The sequence below is a fragment of the Anomalospiza imberbis genome, chromosome 22, assembly GCF_031753505.1.
Source record: "Anomalospiza imberbis isolate Cuckoo-Finch-1a 21T00152 chromosome 22, ASM3175350v1, whole genome shotgun sequence".
NCBI classification, from domain to species: Eukaryota; Metazoa; Chordata; class Aves; order Passeriformes; family Viduidae; genus Anomalospiza; species Anomalospiza imberbis.
In genome coordinates this window covers 6,375,369-6,398,104 of record NC_089702.1, presented here as the reverse complement: position 1 = coordinate 6,398,104, position 22,736 = coordinate 6,375,369, and the positions used below count along the sequence as shown (strand labels likewise).

Genomic DNA, 22,736 nt, shown 5'->3' with positions numbered 1-22,736 from the left:
CGGCGCCGGGCGGAGCGGCCGCACCCCCCCCCCGGCTCCGCGCGGGAATGGTGCGTCCCGGCCGTGCCCCGGACGCGCTCGGTGCGCCCGGAAGAGGCGGCGGCGGCGGGCGGGGAGCGGGCGGGACGGGCCGGGCCGGGCGGCGCGGCCGGAGGCGGAGCCCGCGTGTCCCGATCGCCGCTCCGGGCACCGGGGAGCGCGGGCCCGCCGGCCGCGGCGGCACGATGCTGCTGTTCGTGGAGGTGAGGTGACGGCGCCGGGCCATGTGGCGGGAGGCGGCGGCGGGAGGCCGCGCACGGCCGCGCCGGGGGAGGGGACGGGGCTGACACAGCAGATCCGGGGGCGGCGGCCGCGGGCGGGTGAGGGGGGTCGGTGAGCGCTCTGGAAGGTTCCGCCGGGGCAGGGGGCGGGGGAGGCGCCGCCGTGACCTTCGGGTGCCGCCGCGGCCCGGCCGTGAAGGTGACGCGGGACACGCGGGGCCTGCCCGAGGCCTCCCAGGAGCGGGCCCGGCCCGGCCTCTCGACACGCGGTGCGGCCCCGCGGGGCCGACCGCGAGCGCGGCGCCTCGTTAATTTTAATTAAACACTGCGGGTGGCTTACGGCGCGGGAGGGGCGGGGGGGTTCTGCCGTTCTCCGGGCGGGACGAGGAGCGCGGCCCGGCCCGGCCCGGCCCGGCCCTGGAGGTCACCGAGGAGGGCGGGCGCCGTGTCCGCTGTGGGCCGGGATGGGGCTCCCCCTGCTCGCGGCGTTTCGGGGGTTCGGGGAAGCGGTTTTAGCCTTCGCTGAACGAACCCCGGTGGCCGCTGTAAACTTTGCGCCGAGTTTGATCCCAGAACGTGCCCGGAGCAGGGGGCTGCCGGGGCCGGGGGCAGAAGCGGAGGGAGCCGGGCGGGCGCTGGGCTGTGTCTGCGCGAGAGGGTTCAGCTCGGGGGGGTTTTTTTGCTCAGGGGTGAGATGGTGCTGGTGGGCTCACACACAAACACCAACACGTGCTCCGTGGTTAGGAGCCTCTAAATGAAGCGGTTTGGGAGACACGTTCTCTCTCTTAAGTGAATCCCCTCAGTTCTGAGCTGAACGTTCCTTGGCTTCGCGGGGAGGACTGAAAGGTGTCCTGAACGCCGTGACAGGCCTGGAGAATTAGGGGCTGCAGCGTTCTGCTGGAAGAGGAACTGCTGGGGCTGATGGGAGGCATGAGCAGCTGCCTCATCCCCGGCTGAGCGGGGCGGCCCCGCGAGTGAGCGGCGGTGCACGAGGCGGGTTCTGGAATGCCGGGATGGAAGGGATGGAGATGTGGACGGGAGCTGGAGCAAATCCGGGAGCACATGGCTGCTGGTGCTGGTGTGGATGGGAGCTGGAGCTCATCAGCACTTTGGGAATTTAGGGTGGCCTAAAGCACAAAACTCAACTCTGATCTTCCTCTGATGCTGTTGGAAGTTTCTGTGATCTTCGTGCTGGAAGCCTCAATAATATTTAATTTTGAGTTCCTGAGGACCATCTGGGCTTTCTGAAGGTTTCTTTTCGCTGTCAGGACAGAGAACTGGAGCTCAGAGCTAGGTATCCTGGAATGCTGCAGTTGGATGCCTGGGAGCAGGCAGCAGCTTTATCTGGGGATCTTTGGGGATGCCTGGAAAATAAGGCACAGGATGCGTGGAAGACCCAAGGTTTTCAGGGCGATTGGCTGAGTTGCTGTAGCTGTCAGTGCTTGTTTTAAACTTGGTGATTGTGCCGAGCCCTTCACAGTGTGTGAGGGGGAATTGGGTTTTCTTCGACATCCTTTAATTCCAAATCTCTGCAGTGATGGCTGTGTAAGGGCTGTATAAGGCTCGTGCTGTTTCATACGTTTATGTTTGGGGCAGGGCTTTTTTCTCCTTCTAAGCCAGGATCTGTGTGCTGTTAACAGTAATTAGGTGCGTTGGGAATATTAATAAATACATTGAGAGAAATGGAATTGATAGTGGGCTCCACTCAGATGGGTATGTGCTCCTGATTCCATATATTTGTAATTACTGGGGAAATGGGAGTCTGTGTGTTTCAGGTGGGTGAAATGCTGCCCATGATGTTTCCTGGTTAGAAATCCAGGACTGTGGGAAGCACTGAGCGTTGTTGGCCCTCTGGAGCAGGTGAGGCTTGCTGGGACCCCACACTGCCCCTGTTCACGCTCCTCTGACACAGGTACCACCTTCAGGCAGCACAGCTGTGCCTTGGCTTTTCCAAGGCGTGGAGCAGGCTCCTCAGTGGAAAACCCTGCAGCTGCTGGTGGGAGGGATGTTCCTGTGACCTCTGCAGTTACTGTGAGGCTGGGAGTTAGCAGAGCGCTGAATGTTACCTGAAACCTGCCAGCAGCTCTGGGGGAGTTCTGTGTGTTGGTTTGACACCACCTTCTCCTTCTCCAGACGCTGAGTCTGCATCAGCTCTCCTGAGGTGGCGGTGACTCCCCTCAGAGAAGGTGGTCACACCGTGTCTGAGCCCCTCGGGGTCCCTACCTGCCTGTCCCCCCGCCAGCACGAGGCTTCTCTCAGCTGCCTCCCGTAGCTTTGCTGACCTTGGGGTTTTTCCATCTGCTTACGTTTCCATTTCTGGAAAAGGGTTAGTTTCTCCCCTCGCAAGTTTGGTTAAATTCTCTTCTGGATTTTTTGCTTTGTTTCTGTTTAAGAGAGTTTGTCTACTCCAGGAAATCTGTCACAAGCTCTGGGTTAGGATTTTGGTTGCAGAATAATTTGAGTTAATATTAAAATCGAATGCTTTAAAACTCTTTGAGTGCCTGTATTTCTGCTAGCTTCATTGAATCTGGTTAAGTGTAATTTAGATGTAATTACAATAAGAAAAATATCCTTTGCCATGTTTCAGAATGAGAATTTTCTTCAATAGCCAATTTTTAGGAGTTGCTGGAGGAGAATCTTTGATCCACATTTCCCAGAAGTAGTGTGAGCGAGCGGGGAAGCTGTGCTGAGGAGGAGAGCTTTGTCAGCTCGTGGATCCCAGCGAGTGTTCCCAACCTTTGTCACTCTGTAAAGCTTTAACCTCGTCATGAAAGTTCCCGATAGCAGCTGGGAGGATCGTGCTGCAGCCAATCCCACACGCTCGGTGTTTGCAGCCTCAGTTAAATAAGCAAGAATTGATATTTTGGCCTTCTCTTCTGAAGAGCCGCTGGCCAGGATGGAGCGATTTTGCTCATGGAGCGCAGCATGAATTTCCCAAAAGCTGATGTAAATTAGGGACTTTTTATCCTCTGCAGTCCGTGGGGTTTTGCTGTTAAGATGAGTGAGAGCAGAGCTGCATCCTGCTGGGCTGTTCCAGCTCGCTGTTTCTAGCACGAGGGGAAGTGGCCCACGCTCCGTTCCAGGTGTGTGTCCCAGCCATCGTGTTCATCGCTTCATCAGAGTTGTTTTAGTCCCAATCACCTCCAGAAATGCAGTAACCACAGCAAAGTGTTTCAGTTTCACTTTATCACATTTATTCCTGCAAATTACTTTAGGCCTGAGCTCAGTGCTACCCTTAGAGATGTAGGTAGTGAGGCGTGGTTTATTTTTAGAAAAGAATGAATCATCTCCTGGATGTGTCTCGTTTCTTTTTGCTGTGTTGAGAAGTAAGTTCAAGGAACTGCTGGCTCTGGGTCGGTGAGCAGGAGCCCATGTGGGCAGGTGATGCTGCCCCAGGAGTGACCAGAAGCTGAGCAGAACTGAGTTTGGAGCTGCGGAGCTGCAGAGACAGAGCCTGCGGTTGCAGCAGGTTACTGGGTTTTGCTTTGCAGGTTGTTTTGTTGGGGAGCAACTACTCTGAAATCTGCAAAGGGAAATACACATGTGTCCTTTCACCCTGAACTATTTCCAGTTTCCAGCTCTGCTCCTGGGCAAAGATTAACGGGAGGGGAAGACTCTGTTGCTATGTGGATTAAATCAGTTGTGCGTGGGGGGTTTCAATCTCAGAGCTTTGCAAAAACCGTGGTCTTTGTTTGCTTCTTACACGGTTGTTTTGAACTTCTCCAGTTTTGGAGGCTTCTTGTTACTGAGCTGGGGCTTGTCCTTGCAGCAAACAGCTCTGGCACGAGGTGTGACCTTGGCAGAGGAATTATCTCTAAAGCTATTGCAACTGCTTCCTTATCCTGTGCTGTGTGTTTGAGGCCTGGTAGCGAGCCACTCCTTAACTTCAGAATCCAGGAGCCTGGCCTCCAGCATATCCAGCTTGCTTATCTGTGTGTTTGTGGATATGAGCTGGATTAATGGCTTTCACCTTTTAAAGTCCAGCAAATTGCAGCAGTGGAGTGGAGCATCGTTCAGTGGCTGGAGGAACTGTTATAGCTGCTTGCGGGGTGTTGGGGTATCTTGGGGGGAGAATTTTTGCAAAAGGGTAGTTTTATTCACTACCCCATAACTACAGTTATTATTTCACCGTGTGAAAGGAGCAGAAGCCACGTTTTTCCTCCGTGCTGCTGCTGGATTGTTGGATTCCTCACCCAAAATGCCTTTGAGCAGCTCTGGGAGAGGGACCTTGAAGGACTCTTACCTTGTGCTGTGGGAATGAGCGTTTCTCTGTGTCAGGTGCCAGGCTGGAGTCTTGCAGTTTTTCTTGTCTGTTTCATTTGTAACCCTTTGACTCTAATTATGGTCCTTGTTGCCCAGACCCAAAGTGAGAAGATCCTGTTCTCTCCCCAGCAGGCTGGGATGGTGTGTAAGTTTGTCTTGGCAATTCAGAACCTTTAATCTCCTTGGTTACCAGTCTAAGGAAACCATTAGTGTTCGTTGATGTGTGTAAGATTCCTGGGGGAATGGGGTAAGTTCAGGAGGAACCTGGCACAGCACAGGTGATGCTTGGTTAGTACAGATGTCACTAATTCCGTTAAGTTATACAGTTTCTTCTCCTTGACATATGTTTTTTTACCTTCCTTTCTAGGAAGGGGTCTGGAGGAGGGAAAATTTCCCTTTCTGGTGAAAGGGGACTGGAGCATTATGACAGTCAAGTCTTTAAAAGCTTATGAGTTCCCAGAGCCCTTGCCGAGTAGCCGCTGCCTCCGCTGATGTTGTCGGATGTCAATAAAGAGAGGTTGAAGGCAACACTTCTAATGGAGGTAGAAACGAAATACTTGGAAAATACCAAGGATTTTCCTGTTTTCATTAATAAAAAAATCACATAGGTGCTTAATAGCTGGGTAGACACTTGAGATGTGGAACTCTAGAGACAATCACTAAATTCGCCTGTATTTTCTGGCTTGACTTCTGAGGCTTCTCTGGGTTGCTCTAACTAACCAAAGCGTTCTGATCTCTTCAGCAGGTAACATCGAAAGGTGCTGGCTTGAACCCCAACGCAAAAGTGTGGCAAGAAGTGCCCCAGGGCAGTGGTGAGGCCGTGCCCCCCACCAATGGCACAGAGCACACGTGGCAGGAGACCGCAGCAGCCCAGGGGACTCCAGCCGAGGGTGAGGTGTTGGGCCAGGGGTGGTGGTACGGCCCCTCCTGGGGGACACTCGGGGAGTTCAGCTGGGAGGAGCAACCTCTGGCTCTTGTCCTTGAGGCTGTCAGTGCTGGTGGAGCAGTGTGTGTGAAGGGAAGATGGGAAAGCAGCAGGTGGTTGGTAAGGGTGGTGGGCTCTGGTTCAGGGAGGTGTCTGAGCTCTGCTGGAGCAGGATTCAGGGGGCCCGGTGATGACCAAGTAACGCGCTAAGAGGGGAGCAGGGTGCTGAATGTGTAGAAATGGATTCATGACATTGCTGCACTTGAGCATCCACTGGACCCTGTGAACAGGAAAATGAGATCTGAGGGCCACCTGCAGTCCTGGGGAGCTGAGGTGCTGCTGAGAGCTGTCAGGAGCGTTTGTTCTGTTCAGACCCTGTGCAGTGGCCGTGGTTAACTCCTTTCCATTCAGGCTGTTCCATCCACTGCAGTTCCATCCACCTGCAGTCCTGGGGAGCTGAGGTGCTGCTGAGAGCTGTCAGGAGCGTTTGTTCTGTTCAGACCCTCTGCAGTGGCCGTGGTTAACTCCTTTCCATTCAGGCTGTTCCATCCACTGCAGTTCCATTCCCATCCTTATGGCACAGGCAGTGTCCAGAGCTCAGGATTCAACTGGTTTCACTTGTTTGGCTCAGACTTGATCCAGGGATGTAGCTAAGGTGACTCAAAGCATGGCAGAGGATGCAGAAGATTCCCTGCAAAATGGTTTAGTAAAAGTTAGGGATAAAGAAGAGAACATTCAGCTTGTATGGCCTTGTCAAAGGTTTCTGGTAAGTCAGCAGAAGTGAGGAGAGAGTGCTGGGTTTGTGCTTTGCCTGACAGAAACTCATTTGTCTCTTCATAACAAAGTGAAGCAATTGAGGCAGTGTAAGCAATTTTCATCCCTTGTTTTTAGGAACCTCACTTAAATATTTTAAATTTCATGTGGAAGGACTGGTTTTTAGATTCTCTTGCCACTTAGGGGATCAATTTCAGGGTCCTTTATTTACTTTTATTTACTTTTCCCTGAGAGCCTAGTGCAAACCAGATCTTCCTGAAATTAGAGAGGTAAAGGTTCTATCCAACACAAAGTCAAAGAAATACAGGCTAAGGTTGGACACTCTCAGGTACAGCTTTCTTGAGTACTTATTTTAATGTTGGTAGCCAGAATTTTTGAAATGGGAAATATGCTGAGGCTGACAGGAGGTTTCCTGCTGCTGGTGTGTTCCTTTGCCAGGTAACATAGAGATCTCAGAGGACAGCTGCAAGCAGTATGAAGTGATGTATTCCCCGTCCTGTGAAGCCCCGAGGAATGGCACAGGAGTTGATGAGGCGTCAGCAAATGGAATTGTCCTGGCGACTGAAGAGCTGGGATACCAAATCTATGAAGTGTCTGGTGAGTGTTAAAGCTCAAATGCTGCTGTCAGTGTCTGTAACCCCCCTGGAGCTGCTCTGAGTGTGGTGTGACCAGGTTAGAGCTCTGACATGTCCACGTGTATCCAAGAAGCTCCAGGATGGCCTCAACGTGTGGCCAAACAGGTGCAAAGTGGGATCAGAGTCATTTTGAGAGTGTCTTTGAGCATCTTGGATGAGCTTTTCCTCTTGGCCCTACCCAGAGGGATTCATTCTTGTATTCTGCAATGAGATGTGTCTTGTTGCCATGGAAGTGGGAGCTGATGGTGGATGTGATCCCTTTCAGGTGATGGCAGCTCCACTGTGTCCACAGAAGACATCAGAGAATGTTTGAGAAAACAGCTTGAATTCTGCTTCTCTCGGTAGGTGCAGTCAATTCAGCTTGGTATAAACCCTTTATTAAATAATCTTTGGCAAATATCCCTCTTCTTGCCTTGATATCTACCATCATCTTGATAAAAACACAATCCAAGATTTGCTGATGTGCTGTGGAAGCCCTGTGGCACCTTCCAGCTGTTTCAGTCCTGTCTGTGCAGCTGTGTCCTTGGATGAGGATGACTTCTGTGCTCCACAGTCATAAGATGTTGAGATCATGTACTGAGTGGCACCAGAAGTCTTTTTGGCAGATCCTTTTTGCAGACCGCCGTGTAGGGCACTGGAACTTCATTAAGTTTTTTAAATTATCTTACTCTGTTTTGTGTTGATTTTCTGGGATTTGTTCCAGGAGAGAAAATCTGAGGGTGGTTTGGTTGTGAATGGTACTGGTGAATATTTATTTAAGCCTGTAGTTATCCTCTTGTTTTGAGTGTTCTCTAAGTCAGGTTCAGGATCTTTATTTAATAATAATTTTATATCTTTTTAGAGAGAATCTTTCAAAGGATCTCTACTTGATGTCTCAGATGGACAGTGATCAGTTTGTTCCAATATGGACAATTGCCAACATGGAAGGGATTAAGAAGCTGACAACAGACATGGACCTTATTCTTGAAGTTTTGAGATGTAAGTCTGGGACTTTGGTATCTGCATCAGTGGCATAAAGAATCCTTCCATGCTTCAGAGGGATGTTGCAGTCTCTGAGCTGCTTATGGTTTGTTGTTCTGGTAAATGGTGACAGAAACTTTACTGAGTAGGAGGCTCTTCCAAACTCCTGAATTCGCATTCTTTCTTCCAAGTTCCATGAGAGAGTCTACTACTGCTGAGATGTCCAAATTTTATACTTTATTTTCAGCTTCTCCTATGGTACAAGTGGATGAAAGGGGGGAGAAAGTCAGACCAAACCACAAACGATGTATTATTATTCTCCGTGAGATCCCTGAAACTACACCTATAGAGGTAAATAAAGAGAAAGGAAATAAATAACTGTTACTGGTTTTGGAAGGTGTTTTCAACAGCACCAGGAAAAGGTCAGCTGGTGTTTAATTGGATTATACATGGATAGTTTTCTTCTAGACCACCTCAGTAACTTTTTCCGCCTGGGTGCAGTGTCAAAACAGCCAAAACAAAAACCTGTTGTCATTATCCCTTCCCATTGTTTACTACTATGTTTAAACCTTCTTAAGTAAACTTTTTTCCCACTGAAGCTGAGCTAGCTCGCCTTTTCTGGAAGGAAGTTTGAACTGGTTTCTTTTCAGATCCAAAAATAAATCAGTCCAGGGCATAGCTTGGAATTCAGGCTAAATTTTTGTCACAGCAATAACTTTACTTGAAGTCAGACAGTTGTTTTGGCAGCAAGAAATGTTGCTAAACATTTCTCATTCATTGAGTCCCAGCGTGAGCTGAGCTCATTGTGCTCGAGGAGGGAGGATAATAAAATTCCTCCTGATACTTGGCGAACAGAATGATTTAGTTCTTTGTTTTTTAAAGTTGTAATCCATGGTGTTTTTCTACCAGCATTTTTAATGAGTTCTTTTAATGCAAACTCTGAGCAGCTGCTTGTCCCTCTCTTTACAATCTGATTATCACAAAGCTGTCAGGTTGCCTTGACTTGGAAATATTTCATGGAATCATTGTTGTCTCCATGACTCTGCTGATCTAAAGCCACACTTTTCCCACCTGTTTCATATGAAAACATCACCAGGTCTACGCAGATCTTGATTTTCTTACCAGCTGTGGCTGCTCTGTTTTATCTTGGGAGCCCAGGAGGCTGAACTAGATTTGTGGGTTAAGGTAGAGGGCGATTTGGTCAGGGGAATAAGACAACATCCCTGGTCACGGGAGAGCAGCAGCTGAGGAGCTGGAGCAAAAACTTGGGTCACTTTAGTGTTCACTGTACAAGGGCCCTGAACTTCTCTCCCCAGGAGGTGAAGGCTCTGTTCAAGAATGAGAACTGCCCCAAGGTGATAAGCTGTGAGTTTGCTCACAACAACAACTGGTACGTTACATTCCAGTCCGACACAGACGCGCAACAGGTAAGGCTGCCTTCCTCTGACACCCCAGCTTTAATCCTTCCCCTGCTCAGGGAAAGGGCACTTGTGCTTCCTGTAGCTAAAAGAGATATTTATTTACTGATCCCCTTTTTGTTGTTTTAAGAGATTACTGGCAGATTCTGGTTAATGAGACCAAAGCTGAGAGACTGTGGGCTTGTAATTCCCTTGCCTGGCTCTTGCCTTGGCATCCTCCGGCCATGACTGGCACTAGAATCCTGAATTTGAAGTCTTAATGAATTTAGCTCACAGGGAAGCACTTGACTGCACATTTGTGTTAAATTATGGAGCATCCTTTGGGAAGTACAACTTTATCAAGATATTCTAATGTTGATCTTTTTTTGTATCTGCAGGCGTTCAAATACTTGAGGGAAGAAGTGAAAACCTTTCAGGGCAAGCCAGTAATGGTGAGGCTGCTTTAGCTGCTGTTTCTGTTGGGATTGAATTGTGTTGTTTCTGTTTGGATGATGGTGACCGTTTGTGGGGGGTGAAGCAAGGACTCAGCACTGGGATAGTCCATAACTCTGGCTCTGGAGGCTGGAAACGTGAACGAGGTCACGGGGAGCTCTGACAAATTACAGTTCAGTGGCTGCTGGTTACTCACAGCACTGCCTCCCAGGGGGGGTGAAATACATTCCTGTGCTGGCTTCCCTTCTCCTCTTGCCCCAGAATGTGGGTTTGCAGAGCTCAGGAGAGGGATTCCTGCCGCTGTGAGCCTTGAGTTGGCTGCTGCACAAAGCAGGCTGGAGCAAAGTGCATGTGCTGTGAGAGGAGCTGTCACGATTGGAGTCTGGACAGTTACAGATCACCCAGCTAAAGCAGCGTGTGTCCTTCCCCTTACCATGCTGTGGGAATACGAGCTGGACTGATTTTATCAGTTTTTGTTCATAATCAACCTTCACATCCCTCCAGCAGGCAAGAAAGACTCCACGTTCTCCTTTTCTCCCAGCTGACCGTGGTGTGATGTGCTGTCTTGCAGGCCAGGATAAAAGCCATCAACACGTTTTTTGCTAAGAATGGTTACCGGGTCGTGGATTCCAGTGTGTATCCCCAGCCCGTGCAGACCCAAGCCCAGTTTGCCTCCCCCCTGTTTATGCAGCCTGTATATAGCCCTCAGCAGTACTCGATTTACAGCATCGTGCCTCAGACGTGGTCTCCAAATCCTGCACCTTACTTTGAGACACCACTGGTGAGTAACAGCTGCTGAGAAGGGGAGGAGGAGTGTTGCCCTGATTTTTAAAAGTGTTAAGTTTTCTTTTATAGTTCTTTTGAAAGTTTTAAAGTTCTCATAAAACTTCTTTAGCCTTCTGATAATGTTTACATATTTGAGAGTCAAGAGTTCTACACGATTTCATGTAGAAATAGAATAGTTTCCATATTTCTCTGTGGGTAGAGAGAAATGATTGATTGATCTTTGGACCGGTGTGGTTGGAGAGGTGGTAATTCCATCCTCCAATCCACGGTCACCTTTGGAATTCTATAAATACCAGACCTTTGAATAAAACTGGCTCTTTTTCCCTTTTGAACTTACCAAGCTTCTGTGTACCCATTTCGTGTCCAATAGCGACAGAGGAGCCCAGCCCATCGGGGATGATTGGGTTAATAATCACTAGGGTGAGTGGGTGCTCCAGGTTTCTTGGTCAGATCCTTCAGTTTTATGACATTTATGTCACAGCCCTGATGAAGCAACACTGTCAGAGGAGCTGCCAGTCTCACCATTGGCTGCCACGTATTTCAAGGAATTTTGGTGTGAAATTCCATTATCCTGCAGCTTGTGTTACTGGAAGAGCCCAAAGTTTTCCAGGAACGGGGGAACGCTGCTAAAGCAGATGCAGACTGCGAACCTGTGGGGATTTGGCTGGAGTAGTGAGTTCCCACCACAGCAGATGCTGTAGCCCAGTGTGAAATTACAGCCACGAGTAACTGCTGAAGCTGGTCGTTAATCTGCAAGTGTTCTCTTTGTAGCTCAGCCACTGAGTCTGTTGTGTCTGTTGCAGGCCCCGTTTCCCAACGGTGGATTTGTGAATGGCTTTAATACACCAGGATCATACAAAACAAATGCTGCTTCTCTCAGTATCGGTCGCCCATTCCACAGGAATCGGTAAGAGAGTTCTGCCAGGAGTTTGCTCCTGCAAAACTGACACTGCTGAGAGCCTCAAGTGTTCCTTGCATGTCACATGCAGTGCTTTCTGATGGGACCACATTATTTATTTTGTTTTATCAATCATGTGATGTTTTTCAACTTAATTAAAAATTGAAGTAGGAGGCAGCAGCTTAAGATCCTAAAATAATGGACACAGTGCTGGTGAGAGCCAAGGTAACTCTTTTAAAAGCCTCAGAGGAATTTTGCAGACAAATAAATAACTTCCTCCTCAGGTCATACTTGTAATTATGTTTGTTATACCCAGATTATAAACTCCTGCAGCCCAACATGAGCCTTTCCTGCTGGGATCAGGCTTGTGGAGCTGCTGGTTCCTGCAGTGGGAGTTGCTTGTCCTGACTGCTGCGTCCAACTGCTTGATGCTGGGGCTGTTCCTGTAATTTATTTGCTTTATCCCCATCTTTCCTGAGAGCTGTAAGAACTTAGCTCAGATGCAAACACTGGGGAGGAGGAAACACTCTGTATTGCTGGAGCAATTGCTCTGTGAGCACAGTGGAGTTGTAACGTGTGTGTGGGGGTGGGAGTTGTTTGTGTGCAGCACTGGGCTGGGATCATGGCAATTGCTGTTGGTATCGTTAGAGGAATCAGTCGGCAGCTGCCAGGGCCGTGAGCGGGTTTGTGGTGCAGTTCAGGTCTGTGGCTCTTGGCAGAAGGGGAACTTCAGGCTCTGGTCTGTGGTGACTCAGCAGAGTCTTAAGCACAGACTGTGGAACTGGGAGCGTGACTGCCTGGAAGATGGAGCAGCTGCTCCAGGTGCAGCTGCTCAGCTCCCAGCTCACATCTTGGCAAAGGTGGTTTGGCTTTTTTTTCTTTTTCCTTTAAATTGTGCACAGTCTTAAAACCTGTAAAGCTCTGAGGTATATGGACCCTCATGGAAGTACAGATGCTGCAACTGTGCAAGAACTGTGTGTATCCAAGTGCTAGCACCTTGAAATGCCTCCTCGTACATCACATCTGCATAACCCTAAGCTTTTAAAATCCTGGTTATGTGAAGACTTCAATTTTTAAGACTTGGGTGCTTGAGGTTGCAGCTTTAGGGTCAGTGTGTGCAGGTCCTGTCGGCCCAGTGATGATCAAGTATCGCGCTAAGAGAGAACAGGTCACAGTTGGGGGCTGGGCAGCCTGTGCTCCCTGCTTCTCCTTCCTCCTGCTCTTCCTTCCTTCTGCTCTCACATCATTTCTCCTCCTTTCTGCTCTTCTTTTCCCCCCTCCTTTATCTTTCCTTGTCTTTTCTGCTTTGCTCTTGTGCCCAGACAAGACTGTGGCCTTCTCGATGACGGGTAAGATTATGAGATCTGAGGGCTGAACAGTGACTTGAGAATATGCCATTTTGAGAGCAGCTTGGACAAAATGGAAGAATTCAGTTGACTTCGCTCCGCCTCCTCCCTGTGCTTGTTGCTGACGGGAAACTTAAACTTTTTTGGACCCTTAAAACTGGTTCTTGAAGCCGGGAAGTGTGAATTCATCTCTGTTCAGCAAATCTCCTCTTGACCTGCAGAGCAGCTTGTTTGGAGAGTTTATCCAGCTGCTGCTTTTGGGTTTCTGTCCTGACCCATTAAACGTAGTTTAATTTTGTGGTACAGACAGTTAATGGTTAACTGCTGGAGTTTTCTCTGTAGCTAAACATTTGTTTAAGCCACTTGTATTTATTTTGTGCTGATTTGTTGCAACATCCTTGTGGGAAAGGGAGATGGAGGAATTGTACTTTGACTGGCACTAGGAGAGATTCTTCTGATTTAATGGAATATTATAATGAGGTTGTTTAAAAGCAGCAAGTGTGCAAAATCCTCCTGCTGCCCTTAAGTTATGAGATGTGCAGAGTTTACCAGAGGAGAGAAAATTTAGGTTCTTGTCTTTGAGCAGTGCTGCATGGAAAACCAGTGAGGGGCAAAAGTAGAAAATAGTTGAAGACACCTAAGTGCTGCTCCAGAAAACTGTTCCATACTGTGCTGGATCTGAGCTTTTCTGGAGAATTCTGCGTTTAAGACCCTGAGCCTGAACTGGCAGCAGCACTGCGAGTGCAGAGCTGTGTCTGTGCTCAAAGGAGCCACAGCTTTAAAGCTGAATGATCGATAATGGGGTGGAACATTTGGGATTTGGGAGCTGCAGAGTCAGTGCTGAGGGTTTGGGAATGGGAGCAGCCAGGCTGAGCCTGGCTGTGCATGGTAGGGCTCAGCTGCCCTGGCCTGATCTGCCATGTTCAGTCACTCCTGGCCTTGTGTCAGTTCAGTTTGTTTGCCTGTGGCCAGATCAGTCTGTTCCTTGGCCTTGGCTTATTTCTCCAGCTCCATTTCCAATGCCCTGTGCCAGTGCTGCAGGCCCAGGCAAAGAAAAATTCCTCTCTGGGTTCTCCTGGCTCTTCTGCAACCCTAGGGTTTTGGGATTTTTTTAAAGTTGTTTGAGGTTTTGGAGGTCTTTTCCCCTCCTGGGTATCTTTTAGGCAGCAATCTCAAACAGGAGTTCTGGTGCTTGCTGACCTGCTTTTCTTGTCAGCTGTGGGTGAGCTGCAGTTGGTGGTGGTTCTGCTGTGGTTCCTCAGCATGGGGGGGTCCCACAGCTCCTGCTCTGTGCCTGCAGGGTGAAGCCCCATTTCCGCTCGTCCAGCAGCTCGGAGCACCCGGAGGGGCCGCCCGGCGCCGGGGCCCTGCCCATGGGGGACCTGAGCAGAACCAGCTCAAGGAATTTTGTCATGGAGCGACACAACAGCTCATTAACCGGGCACCAAGACCAGGGGTATTCCCAGAAGGATTCTCCCACGGCACAGCTGGAGCAGAACGGCGATTACGGCGTCGGCAGGGGCAGGTAAAGGGCTGTGTCCTGTGTTTGCTGTCACACAGCAGCTGGGACTTGGCTTGTGTGAGCCAAAGATATCGACCATCAGCACAAAAGATGTTTCTGTAAGGAGCAGCCATGAGAAAACTGAGGTTTGAGTAAATCAGGAGCAGTAAATGCTGACCTGGGAGCAGGAATGGTTCCAGTCTCACTCTCCAGCTGGTAGTTACTCTTGACAAACAGCTGGCAGTAAGACAGTGAGGTGTCTTTATTTTAAAGTAACTGATTTGTTCCCAGAATTAAAACAGATGTTGAAGTAATCGGCATCTGTTGCTGTAAATAATAAGTAAATCCTCGGCTGGGAATTTGATGCTCCTCAGTATTTTAAGATTAACTGTTTTTATCTCTTTTAACTCAGTGTTTAGACACTCGAAAGGGCAGATCAGTGAGAAATCAGACTAATAAGTTTATTACTATAAAATAATTGTCCCTGTGCTCGGTCAGATGCTCATGCAGGGAGCTGAGAAAGAGGAGCTGTTTCCATATTGACTCTTTCCCAACTTCTTCCAAAGCTGGAACTTTGACCCCTCGTGCGGAGGGAGAACATCCCAGAGCCATGTGTGGGGAAGGCTCAGCAGGCAGCAGTGGATCCCTCATGCAGAGCAGTGCCCACTGCAGCTGGGTGAATGCACTGACTGGTGTTCTTGTCTTTAAAGGAGGAACGTCTTCAGAGGTCGGAGGAGACGGGAGGACGACCGCGTTTCGGTAAGTTCTGCTTCCCTTTTTGCAGGGAGTCACACCAAGTGCAGAGTGTTGGATTCCCAGTTATCGAAGGAATGGCAGAGTCCTTAAATCCTCAGATTACGCTGGGAGTTTACAGTTTCTCTAGGAAGCTCCCTGACAGCTTGCTCAGGGCTTTCACTGCTCGGTGTTACGACTCTAGTAACTTGTATTTTCCCTCTCCAGAGACCTCAACCTTCAGCAGAAACAAAGACTCAGACACCAAAGTTTGACTTGCTTGCATCCAATTTCCCACCTTTGCCTGGCAGCACAGCAAAAATTCTGGGAGAGCCTGTGCTGGAGAGCAGGATGTCCGACGTCGTTAAAGGAGTCTGCAGAGAGAAGGTGCCTGGTCTTGTCTCTGTACACCCACGAGCGTACCTGGGTGCTGTGACTCCCTTTTCCCTGTCAAGGGGTTGGTGTGTTAGAGCCACGTATTCCAGTGCTTTAATCCCAGACTTCTTAGTGCACTTTCCCAGGTTTTTTGCGGGAATGCAGCTGGGGCTCATGCAGTTATGCTGTTGTAAACTCGGTGATGTTTAGGAATAAAGCGGGCAAAGGAGGAATGTTGGTGTTGGAGTAGGAACAGTTTGGTGGAGTGTGGGAAGGGATCTTTCCAGATGAATCCCTTCTTTGAGCTGGTGGGACCAAGCACTGCCGTTCTGGATGATCTAGCCATAGTTCTGGTTTTACCCACTGCTTGTTCTGCCCATATAAAGAGGTATTGCTTTAGAAGTGACGGTCCAAAAGAAATAAAATTGCTATCATCAGGACTTGAGCAGCCTTTGGGACTACCCCACTTCTCAGAGGTCTTGCAGTGCCATATTGTGGAGCAATTTGAGTATCGTTGTGTATTTTGCAACTTTTTCCTCTGTGTGCAGGAAAGCAAAGACTCCCTGTGCCCCTGCCCGGCTCCTGCTCCAGAAGAACAAACGCCCGGCGCTGCCCAACCGCCCGTGCCCAGCGTGAGCTCCCCGAGCCAGACTGAGCCTGTGGTGCTGAGGTATGCAGAGAACATGGACATGCCGTGGAGTTACGGAGTGTCCCGAGCTGAAAGACCCACAGGCATCATCCAGTCCGAGCCCTGGCCCTGCACAGACCCCCCAACAATCCCACCCTGGGCATCCCTGGCAGTGCTGTCCAAGCTCTCCTGGAGCTCTGGCAGCCTCGGGGCCGTGCCCGTTCCCTGGGGAGCCTGGGCAGTGCCCAGCACCCTCTGGGAGAAGAATCTTTTCCCGATATCCCTCCCCTGAGAGAGCTGCAGTGGTTCCCTCGTGTCCTGTCCCTGGTCACAGGGAGCAGAGATCGGAGCTGCCCCTCGGGATGAGGCTGCAGCCCCCCATGAGTCTCCCCTCAGTCTCCTCTCCCCTCTTCTCTTCCCCAGAGCCCTGAGCCACTCCTCCAGACCCTGCCCCATCCCCTTGTCCCTGCTTTGGACCCTCTCCATCAGCTTCAGGTGGTTTTGATATTGTGGTGGCCAGACTGCCCCCAGGACTGGAGGTGAGGCCACCCCAGTGCAGAAGAGTGGGACAGTCCCCTCCCTCACCTGTCTGGCAGTGCTGGGCCCCATGCCCCCAGAGCCTGGTGACCCCTTGGGCTGCCAAGGCGCTGCTGACTCATTTGCATGTTCTAGCAAGGTCTCTCATCAGTGTCTGGCAGTAATGTTGGGTGGTATCTTCTCCAGAGGCCACCAGATGGAAAGAACAGATACGGGTGGGAATGGCTGCGCTGTTCTGTTCTGCACTTGTGACTTAAAGGAAATAATCTCTGAAACATGAGTGTCGGTAGGTTTTCATTTGAATTGCTGTTGGTTTATCAGCACGGTTCAGCCAGAGAGCAAACCAGAAGAAGTGTCTGCTCCAAAGGACCTGGCCAGCCCGGCTTCTCCGCCAGCATCCGTCTGTCCCACCGGTGCTGCAAAGCCACCGAGGACAAACACCTCCTCACCTTCTGCTCAAGCAAGTGCAGCTCCCGCTCTGTCCACACAGGTAAGGCCCAGAGCAGGGGATGGGGATGACACGGGGAGCTTTCTCTGGGATGTGCTGATGGTGCACCTGGGAGCTCCCCTCTGCTCGCTGTGCGTGTTGCTGCTGTCGTGCCGTGGCTCCGTGCCTGGGATGGGCTGGGAGGTGGTTGTGGTGCATAAACCTCGCTCTTCTCCTTGCTCCCAAAGGAGCCTCGCAAGCTCAGCTACGCCGAAGTTTGCCAGAAGCCCCCAAAGGAGCCACCTCCAGTCCCTATCCAACCTCTGAGGGAGCACCGCACCAACATCGTTCCCCCTGCCAAAAATGAAGACAGCGGTACGTCGGAGAAGGCTCCGGAGAAGGCTCCTCACGAGAGGGCTGAAGGTCGAATGAAGGATTACTCCGGGTTCCGCGGCAGCGGAGCTCCCAGGGGGGCTGCTGGGAAAATCAGGGAACAGAGGCGCCAGTTTGGACGCAGATCTTCGCCTCAGGGAGCGCCGCGCCGCGTGGGCAAGGAGCAGTACGTGGGCAAGGAGCAGTACGTGGGCAAGGAGCAGTACGTGGGCAAGGAGCAGTACGTGCCACCCCGGTCACCAAAGTAACGCTGGGCCAGCCAATGATTCTCTGTTTAACTTGAGCTGTGGACTAAAGAGCAGCAGAGAGACTGAGGAGGGAAGGATTCGGGAAGGGGAATACTGAACTTGGAGAGTGGCTTGCGTGGAGAAGTTGTGGAGGGTCCTAAAATTCATCTCTAAAAGTGATTTCACAAATGCTGGAGGATTCCAATCACTATAAATACAGAGATTATAATTTTTGTATTTTTGTTCTTAATTTGCAGAGGGTTTCCTGCTTGAAATCAGCTTTGGGATTGTGAAAGTAGCTTTTTGACAAAGTGAAAGAATGAGAGTTGACAAATTAACCTGTCCCTCGGTGTAGGAGGAAAAGGATAAGAGAATATTATTTTTGGAAAATGAGCATTTCTGTAAAATTAGACCTTTTTTTAACCTATTTAACGTTTGGCTTGTGGGCTGGTGTGTCTGCCATGGATGGCCTGGCATTGCAGAGGCCTCTGCAGCAGCATGAGCGGAGCGAGCGCAGCCAGAACTGTTGTCATCGCTTAGTCACTGATGATGAAAACTGAATGTACTACTGTAGTGTAACCCACGTGTTTCCAGCTTGAAGTAGAGTCTCTTGACCTTGCTAATATTTCATTCAGCAAGCTTTTTAAGGTATAAGTTTTGCAGGATACTGGACTGTAGGCGAGAGTGTGTGGACAGCAGAAATTGTCTCGTAGCTGCAGTGGAAGGAGGCAAAGGGAGCATGTGAGAATCTTTATTATGCCCTTTCTCCCCGCCTCCTTTTGAGGGCAACTCCTTAGGTTTGGGGTTTTGTTTGCTTTTCCCCTCTCTTGTTACTTTCTCTAATTTCTTTATTACAGACTTTAGTGCATTTTTCTTGGTGTGTTTTCCTGAGGCAGCCCCAGGGTAGGACGGGCAGGTGGCTACACAGCACCTGGTGTTACCTGCCCAGGTAAGGAGCCTGGAATTCCCGCTGCAGGTGCTGGATTCTGCCTTGCAGGTGGGAACTCTGGCCACTGGCTGTCATCTCTGGATGGCCGGGCAGCAAACCAGAGCTGTGGCTGGGCTTTCTCTGTGCTGACCCTGGAGTAGGCTGTTGGCTGCTGTATTGCCAGAAATCAGGGTTTAGACTCCTGGGAACTCGTTGTTTACAGCTGATGTCATAGCAACTGACTCGTTTTTAAGTGTTTAAAGTGGAACTAAAGATGCAGAGTTAAGGAAATCCCCTCGTGTTCAGAGAAGCTACTGGAGCAGTGGCTCCTTGCCAGCTGTGTGCTGACTGAATTTGCAACACTATTGTGCAGTAAGTGGTTAAGTTTCAGGGTGATTAATGACCGAAATAGAAACATTCAGCGCATTAATCTGCCAAAATCAGCATACCAGGGTTCAAAGTTCTGTATAAAGTGTTAGGGAAAAGTAGCTTCCAGCAGTAAGAATCACATCTTTATTTTTTCCTCTTTTTTTTTTTTTCTTTTTTTTTTTTTTAGTGAATAGCAAGTGTACAAATTTAAAGTTGTAAGTTGTGAACACTGGAAAATTCAATTGTGATATATTCCGTAACCATCTTAGTAATATATGCTCGTGTTGCCATAGAATGAATGTAAGTGGCAGTTAAAATAACTGTGAAATTTTTCATCTTCTGATTTCTTAGCCAGATAACCCTTGGCAACTTGGGCCTCAGTAGGAATTCTCTATCAACTGCTTGGAGAACACTCATATCTATTTTTATAAATATATATATAAAGCCAGAGTTGTCATTTCTCTAACTTATTATTCAGCTTGGCAATTGCTTTGAGTTGATTCATAACACAATATAATGTATTTATGCAGTTAACCGTTCATTTCTAGGCATGTTACAAAGAGAGAGTCAGAGAACCATCGGCTGGGCTGGGCTGGAAGGGACCCATCAGCATCATGGGGTCCAAGTCCTGGCCCTGCAGACACCCCCAGCATCCCACCCTGTGCCTGGCAGCGTTGTCTAAAAGCTTCTTGAGATCAGACAGGCTTGGAGCTGTGAGCCCTTCCCTGGGGAGCCTCTTCAGTGCCCACTCCCCCCGGGGAAGGACCTTTTCCTGATCTCCCACCTCAACCTCCCCCAACTCGGCTTCCCGCCGCTTCCTCGAGTCCTGAAGTATGTATACATATATATATTTATATGTATGTATGTATATAGAAACCCCAAAATCACTATTCACTTTGAAACTACCTGTACTGGGTTTTGGAGGTGGCTTTGGTTTTTTTGTAATTTAGTTAAAAAAAAAAATCGTTGCTCACATCCACAGTTTAGGGATTCTTACAGACCCTTCTCCCTTTATTTTGATAATGCTACTCTCGTTGGAACGATAGGGAAGTTGAAATATTTGACACAAAGTCCTGAAATGCAGTGAATGCAAAGCTTAATTCGTTTTAAAGGCTCTAAACAATTCCTGCAGCCAAACTGGAGCAAAACAAGCCTGTAGGATGGTTCATGGGTGTTTAGGGGAGATGTGTTCTGGGATGTTGAGGGGGCATTGGGGTGCCGACAGCCGTTGGCTCTTTGGAGGAGGCAGTTGAGAGGGACAAGGGGCTGGTGCAGGTGTGGCTCAGAGTTCCTGATCCAGTGTCAGTGACTTGCTTGTGCTGAGAGGACCTGAGTGCTGAAATGGGACTTTGTCATTGATCAGATGTGGGAGAACCCAACCAGCTGTGGCTCCATCTTCCTGCTGGGGTGCTGGGAAGGGGGTGCTCGGCGAGTCCTGCGGGTGTTTCCAGCAGCAGCGGGTCGTGGCTCTTGTGCAGGGGATGTAGGTCAGGCTGTAACTGTTGGCTTTTCCCAGCATATCCAGACTTCTCTCAGCTTAAGGCGCTTGGAACGATTAATTTCACACCTGCGTGCGAGGACTTCACGTGAGCATTTCCCTTCCACCATTTCCAGCTGTGGTTTGGGGTTTGTTTTATTCTTCTGCTTTCTGTTCTTTTCTGTGCAGGGGGAAATTCCCAGTTGGATACAGAGGCTGGGAAAGTGTTGTGGGGTGGGAGTTCTCAGCACTGGGACCTGCCAGGGACTGGCTTTGCCTTTTCCTCTGGTGCTGGGCTGGGGAAGAGGGTCTTGTGTCTGTCCCCACCAGTTTACCCGTTGGGCAGACTGGGGAAGCTGGGCCAGAGGGGTGCTTTGGAGGCAGACCCAGTGCTGGGCCAGCTCCTGGATTCCCCGGAGCCGGTCCCTGTCCCGGGCTCCAGGTGCTCTCCAAGTGACCAGAGCTCTCGTGGTTCCCTCTGGGCGTACCCTCACGGCGTAGAATTGTCCTGCTCTGCTGATGCTCAGTACCAGGAGGTCAAATCGCACCTGACTTTCAGTTTTAGGACCTGTGACTTGTTTTCAGAGTTGTTGACTTCCGTTAGGGACAGAAATACACTCCCCAGTTCAGTTCTTTTCCAATTTACTGCCTGTGGAAAAGATTGGGGCACTCTCTCGTGCTTCTGCTGGGGAGTGAAAAGAAGAAATTCTTTGCATGTGATAGTAAAATTAAAAGTGCAAAAAGTTTTGTTTCTTTTGATTTCTATCGTTAGGTTAGTTTTATAGTATCTTACATTCCTGCTCTTGTTGTTTTGTTGGTTTTTTGTTTTTTTTTTTTTTTTTATTAGCCTGGCACAGTATGATGTTGCAGTTTTAGCTGTAGGAACAAAAAAAGTGAAGAAGTAACCCACTATTAACCAGAAGAGAAAGATGATACTGTGGCAGATCAGTAGCAAATAAGTGACTTAATCAATGCTTTACTGTAGTTAAATAGCTATGGCCTTACTACTTTGTCAATATCAGCTTAATTGTCTTGAAACTGTCTGCAATTTTTACTGTTCCCAGGTGGGTTTACCTGGGCTGAGATATCTGGTATGTACAGATGATATTTTAAATTTGTAAAATGCACCATTGTATTACAGATGATGCAACAGAAATGCACTTCGGGGGGAAATGGCTTCTGATGCGTTTTTTTGTAAATCCTTGATTACTACAGATATGCAATAGAGTTTTTGTTTCTAATTTTGATATTTCCTTCTGAAACGTAAGATTGTTGCCATTAATCTGAATGATTTCTCATGCTCTTCTTTGCGTGTATATATTCCATATAGTGGGAGCTTCCTTTGGGATGGTACATCATTTTGGGTTGTTGTAGTATTTCAGTTGGCTCTTCTCTTCAGTGCCTTTAGCACAGGCACTTCAAGAGGTTCACCGAGTCTGTTTTTAATGTACAGTTGGGAGGACTTGAAATGGAGTTAAAGCAACTTATTTCTGAAAAAAAAAATAATCCATCTGCAAACTAACCTGTAACAACTTTAAAATTTTATATTTAAGAACCAGATGTTTATTTTTATGGAACTTCAGTTATGGATACAGTTTCCAAAAAAAAAAAAAAATGCAACTTCAAATGTAAACAGACTGTGCATAAATGGGTTTTGTTCTAATTTTTATAGAATACAAAATATTCAGATAATATATTGAGCTCGAGTTACTACAGACATCTTGTTCCTCCCGGATGAATCCAGCTTCCCCTTGGCATTGACGATCTCTCTTCAAAGTGGTAGGAAAGGAGAAAAAAGCGACTTATCTGGCTTTTAGACTGTCTGTTCTGGTTTATTCCTGTTGTCAAAATGTCCAAAACAAAATTTGTGTAAAGTAGGTTCATGCTTTAAGTGTTCAAATGATAATACATGTATTTGTATTTGTTTTTGACATTGCCAAGGTGCTATGGGAAATTGAAATAACAGTTAGAAAAATAAAGCTGATTTAAAAGAGAAAAAAAACCCACCAAAAAAATAATAAAAAAAAAAAGAAAAAAAGAAAAAAAAACCTTTAAACCACACTTCCCGGAGCTCTCCCTTGTGTCTGTGGAGGGTGAAGTGTTTTTAGTGCAGGGCTGGTGGGAGGGAAGGGGGGTGACGGGAGACCCTCAGCTCTGCTGGCCCGGGCTCCCAGCGGCTCCAGTCCCGGCTCCAGTCCCGGCTCCAGCAGGCTCGGCCCGGGGCCCGGGACCGGCTCCGGACGGTGCGGGGACAGACCGGGTGGGGAACGGCCCCGAACGGCCCGGGACCGGCTGCGGACGGTGCGGGGACAGCCCGGGTGGGGAACGGCCCCGAACGGCCCGGGACCGGCTCCGGACGGTGCGGGGACAGCCCGGGTGGGGAACGGCCCGGGGCCCGGGACCGGCTGCGGACGGTGCGGGGACAGACCGGGTGGGGAACGGCCC

The 22,736-nt window shown here is 49.2% G+C and overlaps 1 protein-coding gene across 6 annotated transcripts; it reads left to right on the top strand.

Moving 5' to 3' along the window:
• Positions 1 to 87: 87 nt before the first annotated feature.
• On the top strand, positions 88 to 22,293 carry LARP4 (La ribonucleoprotein 4). 6 transcript variants are annotated; one of them, XM_068212387.1, is made up of 17 exons: positions 110 to 242; positions 4,891 to 5,065; positions 5,269 to 5,413; positions 6,661 to 6,819; positions 7,123 to 7,198; positions 7,699 to 7,835; positions 8,065 to 8,168; positions 9,134 to 9,244; positions 9,613 to 9,666; positions 10,239 to 10,448; positions 11,257 to 11,360; positions 13,998 to 14,222; positions 14,909 to 14,957; positions 15,159 to 15,317; positions 15,854 to 15,975; positions 16,792 to 16,960; positions 17,146 to 22,293. In XM_068212387.1, the coding sequence occupies exons 2-17, from the start codon at positions 5,015 to 5,017 to the stop codon at positions 17,536 to 17,538; spliced, it is 2,268 nt and encodes a 755-aa protein (XP_068068488.1). In that variant the 5' UTR covers positions 110 to 242; positions 4,891 to 5,014; the 3' UTR covers positions 17,539 to 22,293. The 6 variants fall into 6 exon arrangements, with proteins under 6 accessions (XP_068068485.1, XP_068068490.1, XP_068068486.1 ...); XM_068212386.1 differs by having other exon boundaries at positions 5,266 to 5,413; XM_068212384.1 differs by lacking the exon at positions 4,891 to 5,065 and having other exon boundaries at positions 88 to 242; positions 5,266 to 5,413.
• The last annotated feature ends 443 nt before the right edge of the window (positions 22,294 to 22,736 follow it).